This window comes from Peromyscus eremicus, chromosome 7 (assembly GCF_949786415.1).
Source record: "Peromyscus eremicus chromosome 7, PerEre_H2_v1, whole genome shotgun sequence".
In the NCBI taxonomy this organism is placed as follows: Eukaryota; Metazoa; Chordata; class Mammalia; order Rodentia; family Cricetidae; genus Peromyscus; species Peromyscus eremicus.
Window position 1 is genome coordinate 9771338 of NC_081422.1, and position 20088 is coordinate 9791425.

General features: G+C 36.5%; 2 protein-coding genes across 2 annotated transcripts in view; one reads left to right on the forward strand and one right to left on the reverse strand.

Moving 5' to 3' along the window:
- Window positions 1-2464: 2464 nt before the first annotated feature.
- Window positions 2465-5433, reverse strand: Jrkl (JRK like). The gene has a single exon (XM_059266654.1). It carries the CDS (start codon window positions 5081-5083, stop codon window positions 3509-3511), a length of 1575 nt encoding a protein of 524 aa, XP_059122637.1. The 5' UTR covers window positions 5084-5433; the 3' UTR covers window positions 2465-3508.
- A 243-nt stretch (window positions 5434-5676) lies between these two features.
- Ccdc82 (coiled-coil domain containing 82) overlaps window positions 5677-20088 on the forward strand; it is a 36875-nt gene continuing 22463 nt past the window's right edge. Inside the window, exons 1-4 of the mRNA XM_059267305.1 lie at window positions 5677-5707; window positions 6374-6490; window positions 11427-11764; window positions 12187-12382. Of these exons, the coding sequence (XP_059123288.1) occupies window positions 6469-6490; window positions 11427-11764; window positions 12187-12382 (556 nt within the window). The 5' untranslated portion in view covers window positions 5677-5707; window positions 6374-6468. The remainder of the gene's footprint in view (window positions 5708-6373; window positions 6491-11426; window positions 11765-12186; window positions 12383-20088) is intronic.

The window sequence follows — 20088 nt, forward strand, 5'->3', positions numbered from 1 at the left end:
ATCTCTCCAACCAGTATTACACTACCTTAAATCCAAAAGACCCACCAGTTTTGTGCATATATTCAGATTTTTGATTCACTAGATTTAAGCAGAATTATATTTTTCTCACTGCCACTCTCCGTTTCCCCATAAAGCTCAAATCTCTCAGAAAAATTAACTCTCACATAACCCCTCAAAATAGATCCATTGTCCTGGAATTTCTGACCATGAGGTATGTAAGCTTTGTGCTACACACTTTACAGGAGTACTTAGTCAACATGTATCAACAGAGAAACTGGCAGGACAAGAGACAGCGCCTACAGCTGATCTCTAATAGGCAGTCAAATGGTGTCCTGATTAAGATAATGGGAACAGGAATTGGGAACTAAGAACTCATAACTTGGAGGGCAGGTGTAGTGTTCAAACAACTTTTAAAATATTCTATCAAATGGGGCCAACTAGTGATTGAAGGCATTTAACTTGGCACTGACTCAAAATTCCCTATAGGACAAAGCAGCACAAACCAGAACCCCCAGATCTGGCTTGCTGAAATGCACACATCATAAAGTGCAGGTCACCACAGGACACATTCCTGTGTATATTTCCTTCTCTAACTACAACCTCTATTCTTTCCCCTATATTGTCTTACTTGGAGCTTATGACCCCTTTCATCTGTTTGTATGTAAGTGTATCCATCCATGCTTATATGCTTTTAATAATGTGTTGAGATGATCCACATGAGACAAAGAATGAAACTTGGTCAGTAGCATCTTTGCAGGCAAAGGGTCAAACTTCCAGAGTCTGATCTGGTGGTTTATTCTTCTTATACATTTAAGCATAGCAAACCTTTGGGAAAAGGTTTCCACATGACAATTATCACAACAAATCTTTAGGGATAGCTACATAGAAACTCCCTAGCAAAGTAGCAAAGCATCTGTGACCTTTGTAATAAGAATGAGTTCTACTGGCTAATAACCAGAGCTCGGGGTTAGGGCCTACAAGAAGGATCTGTGATAAGCATAAGGATAGATTCTATTGGTGGAGGATGCAAAGTACATGAGGCTTCTTTCATAAAAGTTCTATTCACTGAGAGACAAAGTTCAGGATTAGGGCCTAAACAATGCTCAAGATACTGGGGGGATTCAGGTGGAAGCTGGCTCCTAATAGAATAGCAAAGAATAACCAGGTTGTTTCACCACCTTTACTTTGGCATTCCAGGTCACCAGGTATCACTGACAATACAAGTTTCTCTAATGCCTACTTTAAGCTGGGCTTCTACAGTAATGATTTTCAGTATCTCTAGCCTAGCAAGACTTCCATATTGATAGTATGACGACTCTTCTATTTTCTTCAACAGTCCTGTGAACTTAAAATAAATCTGCACACAAACAGTTTATTTTGCTAATACTGGCTTTAAGTAGATTGAAGTGAGAAATGATTCTGAGCATTGTGACCTGGAAACTAAAAGGCAGACAATCCAAAGCTTCAAATGCTATGACTGATGTAAAAAGGTTAACAGTAGCACTACGGAATAGAGAGGAAGACAAATCTCAAAAAAGAATAAAGGAAAAGGCAATGGTTACCACCAGTGCACTGGGAAACAGATAAGAAAATTCCCATGTGTGGCAAGTGATAGAGGGAGGCAGTAAATAATAAATACTGAATACTGGGAAAGAGTAAGAGTTTAGCTAAATTGATTAGGTAATAAAATTATATAGGCTTTTAGAGTCAAACACCTGAGTTTAATGTTTACTTGGACCAAGTAATAATAAGAGAAACCATAAGAATTTCCATCTAGTTCATAATTAAGAGGACTAAATAATAAAAGTCCACAACTTAGAACACAAACAATATTCAGGAAGCATCCTGGACTAATACAGAACTGCTAGTTTACCCAAAGAAGAGGAGTTTCCCAGTCTAGAGATAGTCACAGATTCAAGTGAACAAGTCAAGGACACAGTGAACCTTTTACTAGTGTTTAAAACTAAATAGCTCAACAATCAGGATGATTTGACCACTAGGTGGCAATGGTACAGGTGCATTTCACACAAAAACTATGTAAATCCAGAAAAAAGAACCAAGAGGTTTTCTAGTGTATATTTTCATTTTATAAAAAAGTATTTTATATGCAGTTTAACTAATAATTTTTATCTAGTTCAATATGCATGTTAACTTCTAATGCTTTTTCCCACTAGGCACTAAAAATTAATGCTTGGAACACAATTTTAAACACTTACCATAAATTAGTACTTTGAAAAATCTAGACACACACACACATATAAAACAAAGATAACAAATTATGGGAAGATAAAAATCCTTTTAAAAGTTTTAGAATCCCAAGACAACAAATAGAAAAAACAAAATATTCAAAACTGTGACCGATTCTATTTCTTTTAATAAATTGAGCCCAGACACGCTATAATAAATATAATTTAATCTTAAATTATAGTAATCTTAATACATGAAAACTATTTTCAATAGCATGGATAGACAGAATTAAAAAAAATTGTAAAAACTCTTAAAACAAATTACAGAATTCCTTTTTGTGTCAAAACAATTTTTACCTCTAGCATTTCCTAGTTATTTGTGCTTTCTTCAAAAAACAGAATACAAACATATGATTTATCTAAAATAAAAACTTTATTTTTTTCATATCAAATAAAATCAGCCAAGTATGACAAAATTTTCAAGTTATAGATATTTCTAAATATTCAGTAAGAAAAATTAAATTTCAAATTTCATGTTTCCCAAATAGTAGTGGGAGTTCATATTACATGTAATAATTAAAAACATTTATGAAAAATTAGGTAAATAAATAATTCTATAGTTATCCAACTCAAAATAAAAAAAATCCTTTTCTTCTTTGTATAAATAAACCTAATGTTTCCCAAATTGTCAACACCCAGTTTCCTCCAAATGAACAGATCAAAATACCTCTCATAAATCAGCTTTCTAGTTTCTCTCATTTAATTACTTCCTACATATAATTCATTTCCAGAATTATCTTTTCCACCCACAAAAATGTAAGAACAAATATGATTCTAAGTTATTTTTATAATTCATAGATTATTTCTAACATCATTACTGAACTTCATTTTTTAGTTATTATATAGCATCCTGAAATCTAGTCATTTAATTCTCAGTCTATACAAATTAAAAAAAAACAGATAACCACTTAAGTTGGTTAGCACAAGACAAAATTGCTACTTAAGCCCTCAATTCAACAAAAGAATTCAGGGAAGTGCTCACTATATCTAGCTTTTAAAGCTAGAAAATATAGGGAATGCCACTCTTAAGACACCAATTTACAGAAGCAAATATATGAGTATGTGTCATTTATATCTGTACACAAGTAGTTGTTATTAACAAATATGGGGATAGACACACAATCCTCAAACCACTTCAGTTACATTTTTATATGTATTTCATAGGACTATGTTTGACAATGTAGAACACGAAGAAATTAAACCACATTTCAAAGTGTCACACAAATACAGTTATCATAACAGAAGATAAAACTCAAATGTTGCTATTGACTTGAGTTTGTCATTTTCTGTTTATTTCTGATGGTGGCTCTAAGTTTCCGTATTACCAGTCTGTCAGGTAGAATCATATCACCTTGTTGTTCTAGATAATCTAATAAATTCTCAGTCCACTGGAGAGCAGCTGTATGATTTATGTGTTTCTCTGGAATCAGTTCAATTCCATCCTCATCGTTTTCACTGGAATCATCTGTCTGGCCTTGGGCTCTTCTGATGATTTCACTGTCAGTTAATACTTCGTAACCTGGCTCAGTACTGTCAATCTCAAGCCACTTTTCCATATTTTCCAGAGTCACATTCTCCAGTCCTTTGGTATGCTGTAAAATGGTGGCCACAGTAGCCCCAGAAATATCTTCTTCATCGAAGTCCAAACCTTCTTTTTCCTCTATTGCAGGAAGAATCTGTTTCCAAGCTCTGCTAATGGTAACTGGCTTTACTAAGTTCCATGCCATTGCTATCTCATAAAGTGCATCCAACAGAGTCAGCTTCTTCCAGAATGACTTCAGGTCATTACCTTCTTCCAAATTGTTCTGGAGAAGACCTGCTCGATAGTTTCTTTTCATGGTTGCTATGACTCCCTGATCCAAGGGCTGAATCGATGAAGCTACATTAGGTGGTAAATATTTTGCAAATATCTGGCCATCATCTGACCTCAGGACATTTTCATTTGGATGTGTTGGGGAATTATCCAGCAAGAGCACGGCTTTTTCCTGTAAGCCTTTAGATCTTAAGTACTCTCGAACCTGAGGTACAAAAATCTTATCGAACCATTGCCGGAAAATGGAGAGATCCATCCATGCACCTTTCTGGCTGAAATAAGACACAGGCAGGTTTAAGGTGTCAGTGGACTTGAAGGAGCGAGGTTTCTTTGCTTTACCCACAACACAAAGTTTAAGTTTGTGTAAGCCTGTTGCGTTGGTACAGCACAAAACAGTGACTCTTTCTTCAAACGAGTTGTGCCCAGGGGCAGTGCATTTACCTTTAATTACTGCAGTCCTGGAAGGTAGGCACTTCCAAAAGAGTCCAGTCTCATCTGCATTGTAGATCTGCTCTGGCTGCAAATTCTCCCGTTTGATAAAATCTCTAAAGTTGTTACAAAAATCTTCCACAGCAGTCTCATCTCCATTTAATCTTTCATTTCTAATGTTAATCTCTCTAATGCTGTGCCGCTGCTTAAAGCGGGTTAACCATCCAGCGGAAGGGTTAAAATCACCATCCATTCCCAAAGCGTAGAAAAAGAACTCTGCCCGTTTGGCACAAATTGGTCCAGATACGGGATTCCCTTTCGCTCGCTGCTGATTGAACCATTCTAACATTGCTCTGTCTAGTTCCTCATACATAGATGGCTTCATAGATTTTCTCTTAGCCAGAAGACTTGTGGAATCAGAGCTGCTTGCATAAGTTATAATCTTTTCCTTATTTTTTCTTATATCCCTAACTGTTGTTTCGCCAATTCCGTATATCACCGCCAACTGCTTGGAAGAGCCTCCATCTTCGAGTTTCTTTATTATATCGAGTTTATCTTTAATAGTCAACACCACCCGCTTCCGCTTCCCTGACATGGTGAGAGTCTGGCACTCGCTCACACTGTGGCAGCCCTTAAGATTCCTTACTGAGACTTAACAGTCTGGAGCACCCGACCTGCTTCAGCCTCTGAAGCAACCTGACGCTGGGACAGCAAGGGCAAGGCAGGTGACAGGGAACTGGCGGGGCAGGCCTTCAGCGGAAGTGAGGCGGAGGAGGAGGCCTCTCTTCCTTCCCCTCGGACAACCCGGACTGCGGACTTGTGGCCGCAGGTCCCGCTGCAGCCCGGGCCCGGGTGCAGGCCCTTCACGAGCCCTGCCACACCCCGAAGTTAGCGCAGAGCGGAAGGGGCTCCCCTTCCTCAGGCAGCGGGCCCGGCGGCTGCCCCGCCCGCACCCGGGCCGTCGGCCCCAGCCCGCTCGCTCGCCCGCTCGCCCGCTCGCCCGCCCCGGGCGCCCCACGCCGCACTCCCACCTCAGCGGCTCCCCAGCGGCGGCGACGCAGCCGCTCCTCCCTTAGCGCGCGCTCCCGGAAGCCGCGCCCCAGCTCGCGCGCCTCGGGCCCGCCCCTGCCCGCCCGGAGGCGGGACTTCCGGCTCTTCCAGGAAGTGGGCGGGACTGTCGGGAAGCTGGGCGGGGACGGAGGCGGAGGCGCTTTGAAAGGTGAGAGCTAGAGGGTGGCTCCTGCGGGTGGGTTCCTGGCGGGAATTCTCTCCCGGCTCTGGTTCCAGTGAGAGAATTAATGGCTTGGGGGGACGCCTCGCCTCCCGCAGAGCCCAGGCGGAGTCCTGTGGCGCGGAAGGGACCGGCGGGTTCCCTCAGTGTTGCGACCCGCCATCTCTTAGCTGCGCGTCACGGACGCGGGAAGGGGCCCACAGAGTCTCCTCAGACACTGTGAGAGCACAGCCGTCCATGGGTGTCTCCCCTGGATCCTGCCTGTGCAGCACACCCCTCCATGGGTGTCTCCTCAGACCCTAACCTGTGAGAGCTCACCCCTCCATGGGTGTCTCCTCAGACCCTAACCTGTGAGAGCTCACCCCTCCATGGGTGTCTCCTCAGACCCTAACCTGTGAGAGCTCACCCCTCCATGGGTGTCTCCTCAGACCCTAACCTGTGAGAGCTCACCCCTCCATGGGTGTCTCCTCAGACCCTAACCTGTGAGAGCTCACCCCTCCATGGGTGTCTCCTCAGACCCTCCTCTGTGAGAGCTCACCCCTCCGAGGATGTCTCCTCAGACCCTTATCTGGTTGTGCACAGCTCCTCCTGGGCGTTTCTCAGCACATCCCTATCTGGGTAGACAACCCCTGTTCACGGTTCTTGTTTCTCTAGACCCTTCTTTGTGGATGCACAGCCTTTCTGCAGTCTTCTACCAACAGCCATCCCTCCATTTTGGAGCCTGAGCACCCGCTTCCTGAATCTGGGGAATGAGTCCCGCCAGAAAGCCAGGTTGGTAATCATGAATGTGATCCTGGTATTCACACCCCAAAGGATCTTTTCTTCTCTCAGACATTCATCCCTGCTGGATTTAGGGAGCCACAGCCCCGTCACAGATGCTAATGAGTGAACTAGTTATCCTGGATGCCAGGCTGGCAGGACCCACTCTACGCGAGATTGTGAAATATTGAACTATGATATCAAATGGGAGGCATTGGCTTGCCTCTTAGTATCTTTACTTCATCATTTCCTTTTTTCTGTCGTGTTATGCTGTCCTCTTTTCCAGCTGATAGGAGGACTATGATAGATTGACTCAGACCAGTGTGACAAAAACTTAAGCAGAATCATGCATGCAGCTCTCAAATCCTTTATTGTACTGGTTTGATTTCGATGTCCCTAGTAATTTCGTAAGATTGTGAGCTCCTTGGGAGCAGAGATTGCATTTATTTCTCCTAGTAGCACCACTGCTCCAGAACACGTGCTGGCATTTTGATAAATGTCCAATAACTATTTCTTTGGTTTGTAATATTTCCTCTCCAAACCACCATATAAAACATAAAAGACGGTTGATGTTCTACAAATATCACCAGTTAAATCCCTTCTGGTAGAATTTCCAAAAGAAGCATAGCGTTTGCATTTCAAATCAGAGATAAGTATTATCTACCTACATTGTAGAGCAAGTAGGTGACTTCAGTGTTAAATATTTTCTTGAGTACAAATTAATCTCAAATTCTAAAAGAAAATATTTCTTCTGATGAGAGATTCAGGTGACACAACACAGTACCTTCCTTTACCTGTAAAGTTACTTTGAGAGAAAGAACACATTCAAATCTGAATTATCTTTAAGTCACATCCTTTGGCAGACATCAAAGTTAATATGTGCATCTTACATGATAACCATGAAACACATGATAGTATTGACCTTCATTCACTTATTTAGTGTTTTCTGGTGGAGTCTTTGTTTTTTTTCTTGGCCTAAAGGTAAGATAACTTGATAAAATTCTCGTCTGAATTTTTTTTAATTCAGCATAAACAAAACTTAAACCCATTTGCATAGATTCTTTTGCAGGTGAATTCTAAACATGGATGTCTTATCCATGAACTAGGCTTCGTTTTCTCATTTTTCTCCCCTAGATTACTCGCCTTTTTCCTCTGACATTCTTTCCTCCCCAGATAATTTAGTAAAGCTATTCATGATTCAAAAAGAAGAACTAACCCCATTCAAAAAAATCTCCCTTTTGATAACAGGTTTATTTTACCTTATTGATAGAAATGACAATTTTGAAGTAAGACAAACCCTGGCAAATGTGAAGTTTGCCAAATGAAACTTAAGTAAAATATACCTTCTGAAAAGGTCAAAGTCTTCATTTTTCCGTAGAAATTTTTGCTTTGGACCTTACCAAGGATTCGCTTAAATTTTGTAGTTCATGTCATCAATAAAATGGTAGAGGGAAGTCTGCAGCTTTCCATCTCTTGCATTTTTTCTCTTGCCTAATGGATAATTTTCAAAAATTTCTGAGTTAACCCATGTGCACTTAAATTCAGTTACATACTTTTAACTCATGTTAACTCATCATTTTGATGGTTGTCTTCTGAAACTAAAATTTAGCTTGAATAAGAAATAATATTACTTTAAGGTGTTAATTTTTTACTGTGTGGACACACATGATATTACCAGCAGTCATTGTGTAGCACTGGATGGGGATCAGGAGGCCTGGCTTGTAACCCTGCTCTGTCACTAGCAAGCTCTGTGATCTTTGGTAAGTCATTTAAACTCTATGTACATGACTTTAATATTTGTATATGAAGATAAATAGTACCTTCTTTGGAAGATCATTTTCAGGATTTAAAAATAAAGATGAAAGTATACTGTTCAATTTTAAATACAGGTGATTTCTTTTATATCTTCATTATGTACAGTCATATGTCTTCTTAATAGTGTGATAGTCTTAATCATTTCTACTATTGTCCTAGAAATTACCTATCCTATTGTAAGATAAATGTCCTTTGAGTATGTTGTAGTTTCATAAGAGCAATCTGGTGTATGTGAATCTGCTTTGTGTACTAAAATAAAATCATCTTTCACTTTAACATTTCTTACTGTCCATATTTACTTTCATGTATCTATTGAAACCATGTTTGTCTTTTTATTGAAGTGTCTTTCATTATTTATCCCAATTCAAACAAGTTTCCTAGAAAGCTTTATGATTTTGTAATACACATATGCAAAATTGGCTTATGAAAATTTGTGTGTGCTTACAAATTCTTTACTATATGACTTCAAAACATAAGCTGCCTAGTTATTCTAATGTTTAACAAAAAGTCTTTTCAAAACTATTGGAGAAATTAGGTGGACATAGTGTAAAGCAGTAGAGCATGCAAAAGGTATGCTTTGAATAATAATTAGGGATTTTTTAAAGGTAATTTTCAGTACATATCTTTATTGTTTTTTATCTTTGTTGACTTCAATTAATACTTATGTAGATTATAACCAACTGTAATTCAAATAGACCATTTGGTTTATTAAATGGTATTTGTTACTATTATTGTTACATTAATTATATCCTGTAGCCAGATACTATCAAAAAGTTACATTTCAGCCTATGCTATACAGGTTTTTTTGGTGTATAATCTTATAATTTCTATTGTTCTGATTTTATATGAGAAGTTACCACTATAGGGAAGCATACTGCCTTATAACCGTACCAGAATTAGTACAATTAATATATTCTTTTCTCTTCCAAGTAATTGGAATGCTATAATTTTGGTTCAATAATGCCAACATTGCTTAAAATTTTTAATATTTTTCAATGATAGTTAATCTCTATTTTATAAAGATTTCTTTCTCTAAGTTTCTAACAATCCCTTAGAAGTGAGACAAATGAAGTCGATGTTTGAAGCTAATATTTGGAATATAAAATGTAAGCAGTGTGATTATTTTCATAATTTTGGATTATTTTTGTTTTAAGGTTCTATTTTTGTTTTATCCCTTGGTACTATTATATGTAGAAAGACCAGAAATATTGTATGCTATTATAGAATATTGTTATAATATTCATAAGTTCTTACACATGTACTATGAGGTCATATTACCTTATGATTCTACTTCTATTCCTTGGCAACCACAGAAGTACATATGTCTTACTGAATTTCTATTTATCTTACCTGCCAGTATTTAATACATGCTTGTGATAAATTTAGTGAAATATATTTTATAAAATCACAAACTGACAGCTTTGATTTTTCTTCCTTGTACTATACTCTAATTTGCCATGAAACTTTCCTTAACTTTTTTATTTGACCACATTATTGGATTTATTTTGTGTTTTTTAAATATAGTATAACTCCATTTCCACTTCACAAAGGAATATAGAGGCTACAGTCTTAGCAGATAGGTTCTCTCTCTACATTGTATTGTCATCTCTTTTATCTATCAATTACTACATTGTAACTTTGTTCGTGTAACTTGATTGAGCCTTTAAATTTCATGTTATTTCTGTTCAAAATCAAATCCTTCTTTGCCTGAGGATGAATCATCTTTGTAATTCAGTGTATGTGTGTGTTGAACACATATATGCAATGTATGTGAGTTTGCTCCCTGATGCAAGTATATGTGGACACCAGGGATGGATGTAGAGATATCTTACTTGAGTATTTATCATCATCATCATCAATCATCATCATCATCATCATCATCATTATCAATCATTATTATTATTATTATTATTATTTGAAACAAGATTTCTCACTAAACCTAGAACTTGTCATTTCAGTTGGACTAACAGGCCAAGGAGCCACCCCTGAGATTCATCTGTCTCTGTTCCACATCCAGTGCTGGGTTTGGTGTGCACTGTACCAACCAGTTTTTAATGTGGGTAATGAGGATCCCAACCCAGTTTCTCATGCTTCATTCCAAGCAGTTTACCCACTAAGCCATCTCTCATCCCTCTCTCTGTAATTCTATTGTTGTTTTCTCTTTTTGTCTCCTTTTTTTTCCTGCCAGAAGCTATGTATCCCTTTTTAGTAACACTTACTTACTAAGTATAACATGTTCTTTATCAGTGCCAGAGTTTTGCCTATACTATATTTACTTATCTGAAATTACTTTTTCATTATTTTTTTTTCAAATCTAACCAGTCCTTGAAAATTGTGCCTAATCAACTCTGTTCATGATGGTCTTTGGTGAACTAATTGCCTTACTAATCTTTCTATATCTTGACAATTCTATCACATTTGTTTTTATTACTCATCAATACTGACCACCTTGAATTTTTCTTAATTATGCTTGCATGTTTGAGTTTTATAAAGTTTTGTAAATGACATAGGACCATGATTTTTCTGTGCATTCTTTTCAGCACAACATATAGCATAATTAAGAATATGTGTTCAAAAAAGTAATAGTTGTTCAATGTATTATTTGTACATTGACTATTCTTCGATTTTTTTCTTTTTTTACTCAGCTATCTCGTGATTTGGCTTTGTGAACCATTTAATGCAGCCAAATTAATGTGTGCTATGTATTCATTGTTATGTTCCTAATAACTTTATTTTGTAGAAGCTTAAGTGACAATGGTACACGAAACAAGGAAAAATTCTAAAACCCAAGTACCTGAGCAAAAATCTCGAGTTGATTGGCGCCGGACTAAAAGAAGTATCTCACAGTTATTTGATAGTGATGAAGAGTTTGATAGTGATGAGGAACTTGAACTTGATAGTGATGAAGAGCTTGATAGTGGTGAAAGTATTGATAGTGATGAAGAGCTTGATAGTAGCAAGAAGCCTGGTATTAATGAAATACCAGAAAAAGAAACAGAGCTTAAATTAACCAAAGTCGAAAGTGAGGGAAGCAACAGTAAACTTCTTATGAACCCTGGCAATAGTTTAACAGATGAAGAAAAAATGAACAAAACCAAACATAATGACTTACCAGATGATGAAAATCACCCAGGTCAAGAGGAGGAGGATGTCAACAAGCACACCAAACAGATCACAGAGGAAGATGTGGAAGATGAAGACATCAAGCCAGGAAAAAGAAAAAGGCTGTCTTCTGTAATGTATGACAGTGATGACAGTGATGACAGTGATGACAGTGATATCCTAGTTAGAAAAGCAGGTGGTAAACGTCCACGCAAGGTGGTCGAGGAGGAGTGTTCTTCACTGGAAATGGAACAAGAAACCCCTGAAAAATCATTAATTGCTCGAAAGCGAGAACACCACCAGAAGCTAAAGGAACTCTCAGAAAAATCACGCCAGAGACAGAGACGCAATAGTGGTAGAAATTTTGAGGTGTGTTTTATTTTGTTGGTTTATTGTTGTTAAATTTTTACTTGAAAGTAGTTTTTATAAATATTAAAGTACTGAATCTATTCTATTTCCAATAAGTTAGAATATTTAAATAAGCATCCCTGACTGTTGTATTATTGTATTTAGTAATAATTTATTGTGAGCCTCACTCTCTCTTTTAAAAACACTGAAAGACTATTTGTTGTTCTGTATGGTCTTTCCCATTCTTAATTGCTCATATTCTTAATGTTTATTTTAAACATTTTACATCACATAACCAAAGTGTTTTAAAAGTTCAATATTTAGCTTTAAAATATGTGCTTAATTATGTGGATCTATTTTTTGCCTTCAGATTTAACTTTATAGTCATACTGGCTTTTTTTAAGACGTAATATTTACTCAAGCATTTATTTTCATTTAATTAGGACTCTGAAAAGGAATCTTGTTCAAGTACTGATGAAGATGAGGATGAGGATGATTACAAATCTGACGAAAGTGGAGATGATTATATGATTGATGATTTTGTAGTGCAAGATGAGGAAGGTGATGAAGACATTAAAAATCAACAAGGAGAAAATTTGACTACATCACAACTGAAATTAGTAAAACAGAATTCTATTTGTAAGTTAAATGTGAAGACAGTGGTTTGTGTCTTGTTCAAATCATTATATAAAGCATCAAAGCCTATCAATATCATCTTCTAAATTATTGGTTAAGAACTATGGTTTTATGTTCAGGTATTTTAAATTTGACAGTAAATTTATTCCAGTGGTTTCAGGAATTCATTTCCTTTAAAATACTATGGATCCCAGCAAACAAGCATTTATTTTTGTCAGGCTAACTTTGTCACTATTTACCACTGTAAATATAATTGAAAACACATTTATTAATTAAAATAACATTAGAAAATTTATTTTATTGACAAAAATATTTTATAGAAAATAACTGTTTTCCAAAAAAGGAGACTGACATTGTTCTGTGTTCTTTGAATCACTTTGAAGATATATTTTTAAATTTATTTGTATGTATGTGTACCTGTGTGAGTTTATGTGCACAATATGCATGCATGCAGTTGCCCGCAGAAGCAAGAGGGCATTGGATTCCCTGGAATTGGAGTTAAAGATAGTTATAAACCCAATGTGGGTACTGGGAACCGGACCCAGTCCTCTGCAAGAGCAGTAAGCACTGTTAACCACTTAGCCATCTCTTCTACCCCATTAGATATCTTCAGTGTGATCTCACTAGAAGGCAGCTGGATTCTAATATCTGAGTTGCTTTCAGTCTGCTGTAATATATTGTTTTGTTGAAGTGCATGAAACAGTTTGCCTCACACTGATATGTAGCTGGAAAAGGGAAGAATATTTTCGTACAATTTCCAAAATAATTGGGATATTCTCATCAGATAATGTTAATACACAAAAATCTGACAGGTGATACTTCCTGAAGGTTAGTTCAGGAAACTGTGGAAACTGAAACCACATAAATGAACTTCTAATACTCATATTACAAACCATTGACAATTTTGCATTTTGTTGGCTATTTTACCCATGCATGATTTTATAGTAGGACATTGGTCATTTGGAAAATAGTAGTTTGCTGTGTCATATAGATACTCCATATCTTCACATATATCACCATTTTTTTTTTACTAATATCTGTTGATATCATGGTTTCATCAGACTGTTCCTATAATATTGAAAAGCTGTCATATGCACAGTTACTGCATACAAGTTTTTTAGAATTGTGATTTTTACTTAAATATTTGACTTTACTTTTTAGCAACAAACAGTAAATTATACTTAAAGTGACAGGCTCACATTGTTCTTTCTTGAGAAAACATTTGACGGATATTAATTGAATATCCAGTTTGTCACTTTTCTTTCAAGTGAAAATGGTTGTTTAATGACAGATGAAGCTTTGCCCAGTTATAACAGTTGCGTGAGTGGTTTTTCCTCAGAACCACCATTCTATTTTGGCATGCAGTATAAGTTCATTTTATAGAGTACTAAAAGACTTGTTTGTTAAATTAAAGATTAATGGCAGTACTTATTTTTACTATTTCATCAAGGGTATTCCTAAGTAAAAGGATAGTTTTTATCATCGTACCTCACTGTGGTGACTGCCACAGTTGTTGCCTGATGCTAAGTGCTGTGCTTTTTGTGAAGGGGCAGCCATTTTACCCATTGTACTTTTGCACCATCAGTGAAAATGTAGAAAAATATAGTGTTTTAGTATCAATAATTGCATGGATCTTGCTGGTATCTTTAATAGACGTTAGACATATACTTGCTCTAAAACCACTGGTTTTTACCAAGCTTTTTGAATTTTCACACAAACAGTGAAGCCTACCAAAACTAGGAAATTTTCTTTTTGTGTGTGTGTATGTGATTGATATAATTTTAAATAAGAGAGTTTGAAAAGTTGGAGTGTATTTAAATATGCATACTACTACTTGGATCCCTACAATTTTACATAAATTCAAGGATTGTCTTTATGATATTTTACAGTTCATAGAAACAGGTTCATATATTAAAGAATATATTTTTCTAAATATTATTTTAGGAAAATCATATTTGCTAAAATTAAGTATAGCAGTTCAACTTATATTCCACAATTTGTAATGAAACAATAGGTTGAAGAATGATTCATATTTCAAGAAACTTGGCAAATAAGGAAGAAAATGAGGCATTTCCAAGTTAATCTCTAACTTTTTTATATCAGCAGGTACTAGTTCACTTGCTACTTGGGCATTTGCATCAAAAGACTACTTAATTAAGAGACATACCATGATAATGGATTCTTTATCTAGACTGTGTTAAATATGTGCAAAACCAATATGTGTAAACTACTTCTAATTCCTTCTCTGCCTACTCCTTTCTGCTTACATTATTTTAATGGCAGTTTGAGAATTAAAGAATGGTTGGATGGAAATTAGAGTTGCCATTTACTCCCTCACTCACACAGTTTCTCTATTACTGACCTCTTACACTAGTTTGATACCTTTGTTACAATTGATGAGCCTCTCTTGGTACACTATCTCTAATTCGTAGTTCACATTAGAGCTGTCTCTTTGTCTCATACCGTCCATGCATTTGACAACTGTCTAAGGACATATCCATCAGAATAGTTTCAGTGTCCTCAAATTTTCTTTATTCATCTCTTACATTCTTTTCAATGTTCTCCACAGACTTGTGTATTTGAATACTTACTGGTAGTAGCACTGTTTTGGGGGAGCTGTGAAAACTTTTGATGGTGGGACATGTGGGAAGAAGTGAGTTTCCAGGCATCATACCTTAGGAATTTACAGTGCAAACTCTGCTTCTGGCTGAAGGTCACACGCTTGTTTGCTTTCATTTTCCCTTCACTGCTTCACTGTGACATAAGCAGCCTCATGCCTCTGCTGATGCGACTGTAAGCTGTTCTTGCTACCATGGTCTGTACCCTGAAACAATTAGCCAAAATAAATCTTTCCTTCCTTAGGTTACCTCTTGTCAGCCATTTAATTATAGCAATGTGAAAAGTAATAAATGTACATTTCCACCTTCTCATCCTAGAACCTTAGGAAACCACTTATTTATTTGTTTTTGTCTCCATAGTTTTTAATATTTCCAGAATGTCATGTAATTAAGAACACCATAGCATGTAACTTTTCCTGTTGGTTTCTTCACTCAACTGTGCATCTTGAGTTTTTCCCCATGGCTAAACAGGATGCCATAGCTCACTTATTTTCATTACTGAGTAAAAATGCATTGTATGGATTTGCTACAGTTTATGCACTCACCTGTTGCAAAACATCTTGGTTGCTTCCATGTTTTGGCAATTTTTATGAATAAACTAATATAAACATTTGTATTCAGGATTTTCTGTGGACATAAGACTGTATCTCACTTGAATAAATTCCAGGGAACTCTGGGTTTATTTTTAATATTAAATATCTCTACCTCAAGGTTTATATTTCACTTTCTGTGTAATCTATTTTGTATTTATGTAGTTGCAGTAGTCTTACTCAACAAGTTGTGTTTCTTAACTGGTAACAATATTCTTGTTCTTCCTTTCTTGAGTTGACATGAGCCACTATTGTAACTCTTTATTCCTGTTTCCTGTGGAAGTACAGAGTAGTAAACATGGACTCTGGATAACTTCTGCTCACTAACATATTCTTCGTTTCTTGTGTTAACCCAGTGTCGCTTTGTGCTTTGCTGCCACTGGCCACTATCACTTCTTGGATGTTCCTCTTTTATAGCTTCTGCACTACCACTCTCTCCTGCCTTTCCTAATGTTACACTAATCTTCTCCCATTTGCCATTCAACTTTTTTATATCCCAGGATTTCATCATCAACTACCTTAATTTTGCTTGTACTTGGGGCAGTTTCCTATTGCCTTAGCAGTAAAGTATATAGACAAAAGTTCCCAAATATTTAACTCCAGGCAAGATTTCTCCTGAGTATAAGGTCCAAATTTTTATCAACTTGATGGGCATGTTTATCTGAGTATCTTTTAGACATCTGTAGCTCAATAAGTAGAAAACTGAGTAAGAGATATAGTCAAGGAGTTGAGGAAGTAGATAACTATTGTTAGGATGATTAGATAAGCTCATACATTTATCATAACTGGACATGGAAAAGAATTTTTTAGTATATAAAAAAGTAAAGCCCAATGAAATAAGTATCTGACTTCCTGAAGAAAAGGTTAGATGGTTGGCTACTTTCCCTCTTTGTTGTTTTGTTTTTCATTTATTTTTATTTCATTTAAGATAAGAACTTACACTGTCACCTAGGCTGGTCTGGAACTCACTGTGTAGCCCCGACTGATTTCAAACCAATGATAATTATCCTGCTTTCAGTCTCCAAAGTTTCAAGGATTGCAGTCTTAGGCTACCACTCCCAGTGCTTAAGTCTTTGTGGCATTTTATAGGAGCACATTGTTCGTTGGGTGAGTGATTAAAATAAGAATAGTGTCAGAATATTCCTGGATTTTATGGACTGAGATAAATGCTAATCATGACTAGAGTTTTGTAAATATCAGAGCTAATAAAAACAAAAATTTAAAGTTTATATGTATGATGAATTAATAGTTTTAATTTATCAATTTTATGTCCGGTGAAGTTTACAAAATTTAAGCAATTTTTGATTAGCCAAAGAATTAAGTTCTAAAGGTTGCTATAAATTAATTTTTATAAATTCAAAACATCTTTTTTCTCATTAAGACAATAGCCTATTTGATGAACAGTGAATACTACTCTGTAGCTTGTGTTAAATTATTACTGAATTGGCATTTCCAGATTTATTCTGCCAGCTTCTACAAGAATTCATACTAAGTGTAACTCAGGAGATGCTTCTGCCTACTCTACATTCGGTGTACAGTTGAAAATCAAAGTTGGCCACCAATGATGGCTCGTGCCTATAATCCCAGCACTAGGAGGCAGAGGCAGATAGATCTGTGAGTTCAAGGTAAACCTGGGCTACACAGGAAGTCCAGCCAAGCCTACACAATTAGATCCTGTCTCAAAAAATGGATGTGGGTGTCAATTCATTAAAGCCTAGGGAACAGTAGGAATACATTTCCTCACCTCCTGCCATTTGGCCAAGAGGTACATCTATGCAATTACTAGTTTTCCTCCTTCATTACTAAACATGACAGTCAAGTCTTCTTCCATTTTCATCAGCTCTGTAAATATCTGCTTATATTCTGAGACTCAGTTCTTCTGACCGATGTGAAAGGCGGTTGAAGGATAGGTATTTGTCCACCACATTAGACCTGCATAGTTCACATGCCAGAAATACTGTACACAGGTAGAAGAAACCAGAAAAGCATTGTTAGGTGGATAGTCAGTATTGCATTATCCTCTTAGCACTCTATCCTATCATATGGTCAAACAAAACTGAGTAGTAGAGCTGAAAAGAATACATTTCAGCCAACCACTGTGTCTTCAGAATACTGGAAATTAGACTAAGAAAATAACCAGCTTAGTTGCCACCTGGCAATTCAGATAATTCTATAAGTGCAACAAAAAGTGAGTGTAAAAGCAATATTTGATTGGATTCAATGTGCATATTTTTTAAAATTAGTTTTTTTTTAAATTACTAATAGGATCATTTGTTCTTTACATGACCATATTTTCAAGTGAGAACTATCATTTATAATGAAACACTAAAGGTGTTCTTTATGAAATGAAGAGGGCAGAAATGTTTTCTGTTTCAGATGCTCTTGTGCAGTGCATTAAGATGTAAAAACAAAACCAATACACCTATATATGGTCTCCGATTAACAGCAGTGTGTTTGTGTATGTGTGATGGGGCTGGAAGCAGGGCTTTAGTTTCTATCCCCAGCCCAGATGAGCTATAGTCAAGGAATTTTCACATTATTCCACTTCTGTTACTGTTTTTCTCTTGGATGCAGTGGGCACTTGCTATATTCTTTGCTCTGCCAAAACAAGTCAGAGACTATAGAGAAGATAGGTAAGGCTTCAGGAGGCTGAGAGTCAGCTAACCCTCAACCTTCACTTTGGCCTTCACAGGACCCATCTGATTCATTTATTTTGGTTTAAGAAAAGAACAAAAACAATTTAAACTGCACTAGCCCAATTATCCATGTTGGGAAAAAATATTTTCTGCTTAGGAGGAGTTTATTGTGAGGTAGATAAAAGAGCATGGGTATTGAAAAAGACATTTGCACCTAAGATGATGACATGTTTATATGTGTGCATATAAGCACAATTGCTATGTTTCTAACTTAAACACTTATACAGAAGTTAGGAGAAATAATATGAATATTTTAAGCATGAGAGTGTATACTGAATTTTTTTCAATAATTTTCTACCCGTATTCTGTTTTCCCTGATGTGTCTAGGGATAGAGAGGAACTGCTACAAAAGAAAGTTTTCCTACTCTGCCTCTACCTCTCATGTTATTGTATGCTTTCATTCCACAAAACAACATGTCAGCAAGCTATTCACTTCTTTCTGGAGCAGTATTTATAAATTTTCTCTTGGTTCACGACCAGTTTGGGAAGAGATAGCAGAAAAAAATATCACCAGAACCCCTTAACAGTACCCATCAGCTCTGTGGTGTCCTGGGAGACTCATCTCCCACAGATATCCAAGAGTAGCTATTTTGAAATTGGTAAAGGATCTCAGAACAGTAGCCAAAATAATAGGGGATATACAAAACTCAATTACTTTCTTCTATACAAGAAATAAATACTTAAAAAATGTAATTAAGGAAAATTTCTTGCACATTGACAACAAAATGAAGTTCCTAAGCCTGATCATAAAATCATGGCTGGCTTTGTAGATAGAAAAACACACTTATGATGAAATAAGAAAGGAAACATGAGTAAGTGGAGAGACAACCATGATCTGAAAGTACTACACACACCACAAGAAGTTTTTCTTCTGAACTTCACTTAGAAGAACAAATGCACAAGAATAAAGTGAATTTTGAAAAAGTAGTAATTGAAAGGATTTTCCACTACAAGATGTAAAAAGTTCTCATTCAGTACAACAGGGCAGAGCTGACATGGGAAAAACATCCAGATCAGTAGAAAGGATGTTAAAACAAAATCTTAGCATATGTGAAGCTAAGGGATGCAGAAAAATAACAGAATACTGAGAGATCAAATGGAACATGGAATTGATTGCTACCTTAGAAAAATAAAATCATGCATAATAACAAATATGACTTCTTTACCCTTTTCTGATTGAAATGATCATGAAGTACATGCACAGCATGCAGGAGACCCTAGGTACAAACCTCAATATTACTAAACAGGAGATGATCATGGGGAATTTTCAAGTAAGTCCCCAAGACTATTCCACAGACATTCATCCGATATAGGAATTAGAACTAGTCTTGCGGGAAGCCTGGCTCCAAACCTAGTTCCAAGCCTCTTCTCTGTTTTCTTGTGATTTTAGGGATCTTGGTCACTGAGAGTTGTCATTTTTCCTACTAGGTGAGAAATTTGAATTTTATATTTTCCAACTCTCAATCCAGTTCTGTGAAAGGTAATACCAAATTGGTAGACCTATGCAGGGAACATGAACACAAAGTCTGGAGGAGACTTCCTGGTACTCAGCTTCTAACACTTAGCTAGATGATCTTAAGAAACGTTCTCATCATCTCTTTAGTTTCCTCAACTGAAAATACACCAAGGGCAACATCTCCTAGATTAACCCTTTGGAAATAGGCAGTGCACATAAGTGTTTCAGGTGATGCCTGATATTTACTTCCTCATTGTGTTATTTTTCAGTTGGAGATACTAGGAACATTATCCCAGCACTGCCTACCATTTACTCAAATATGACGAAACCAGAAGCTTCTTTGTAAGGA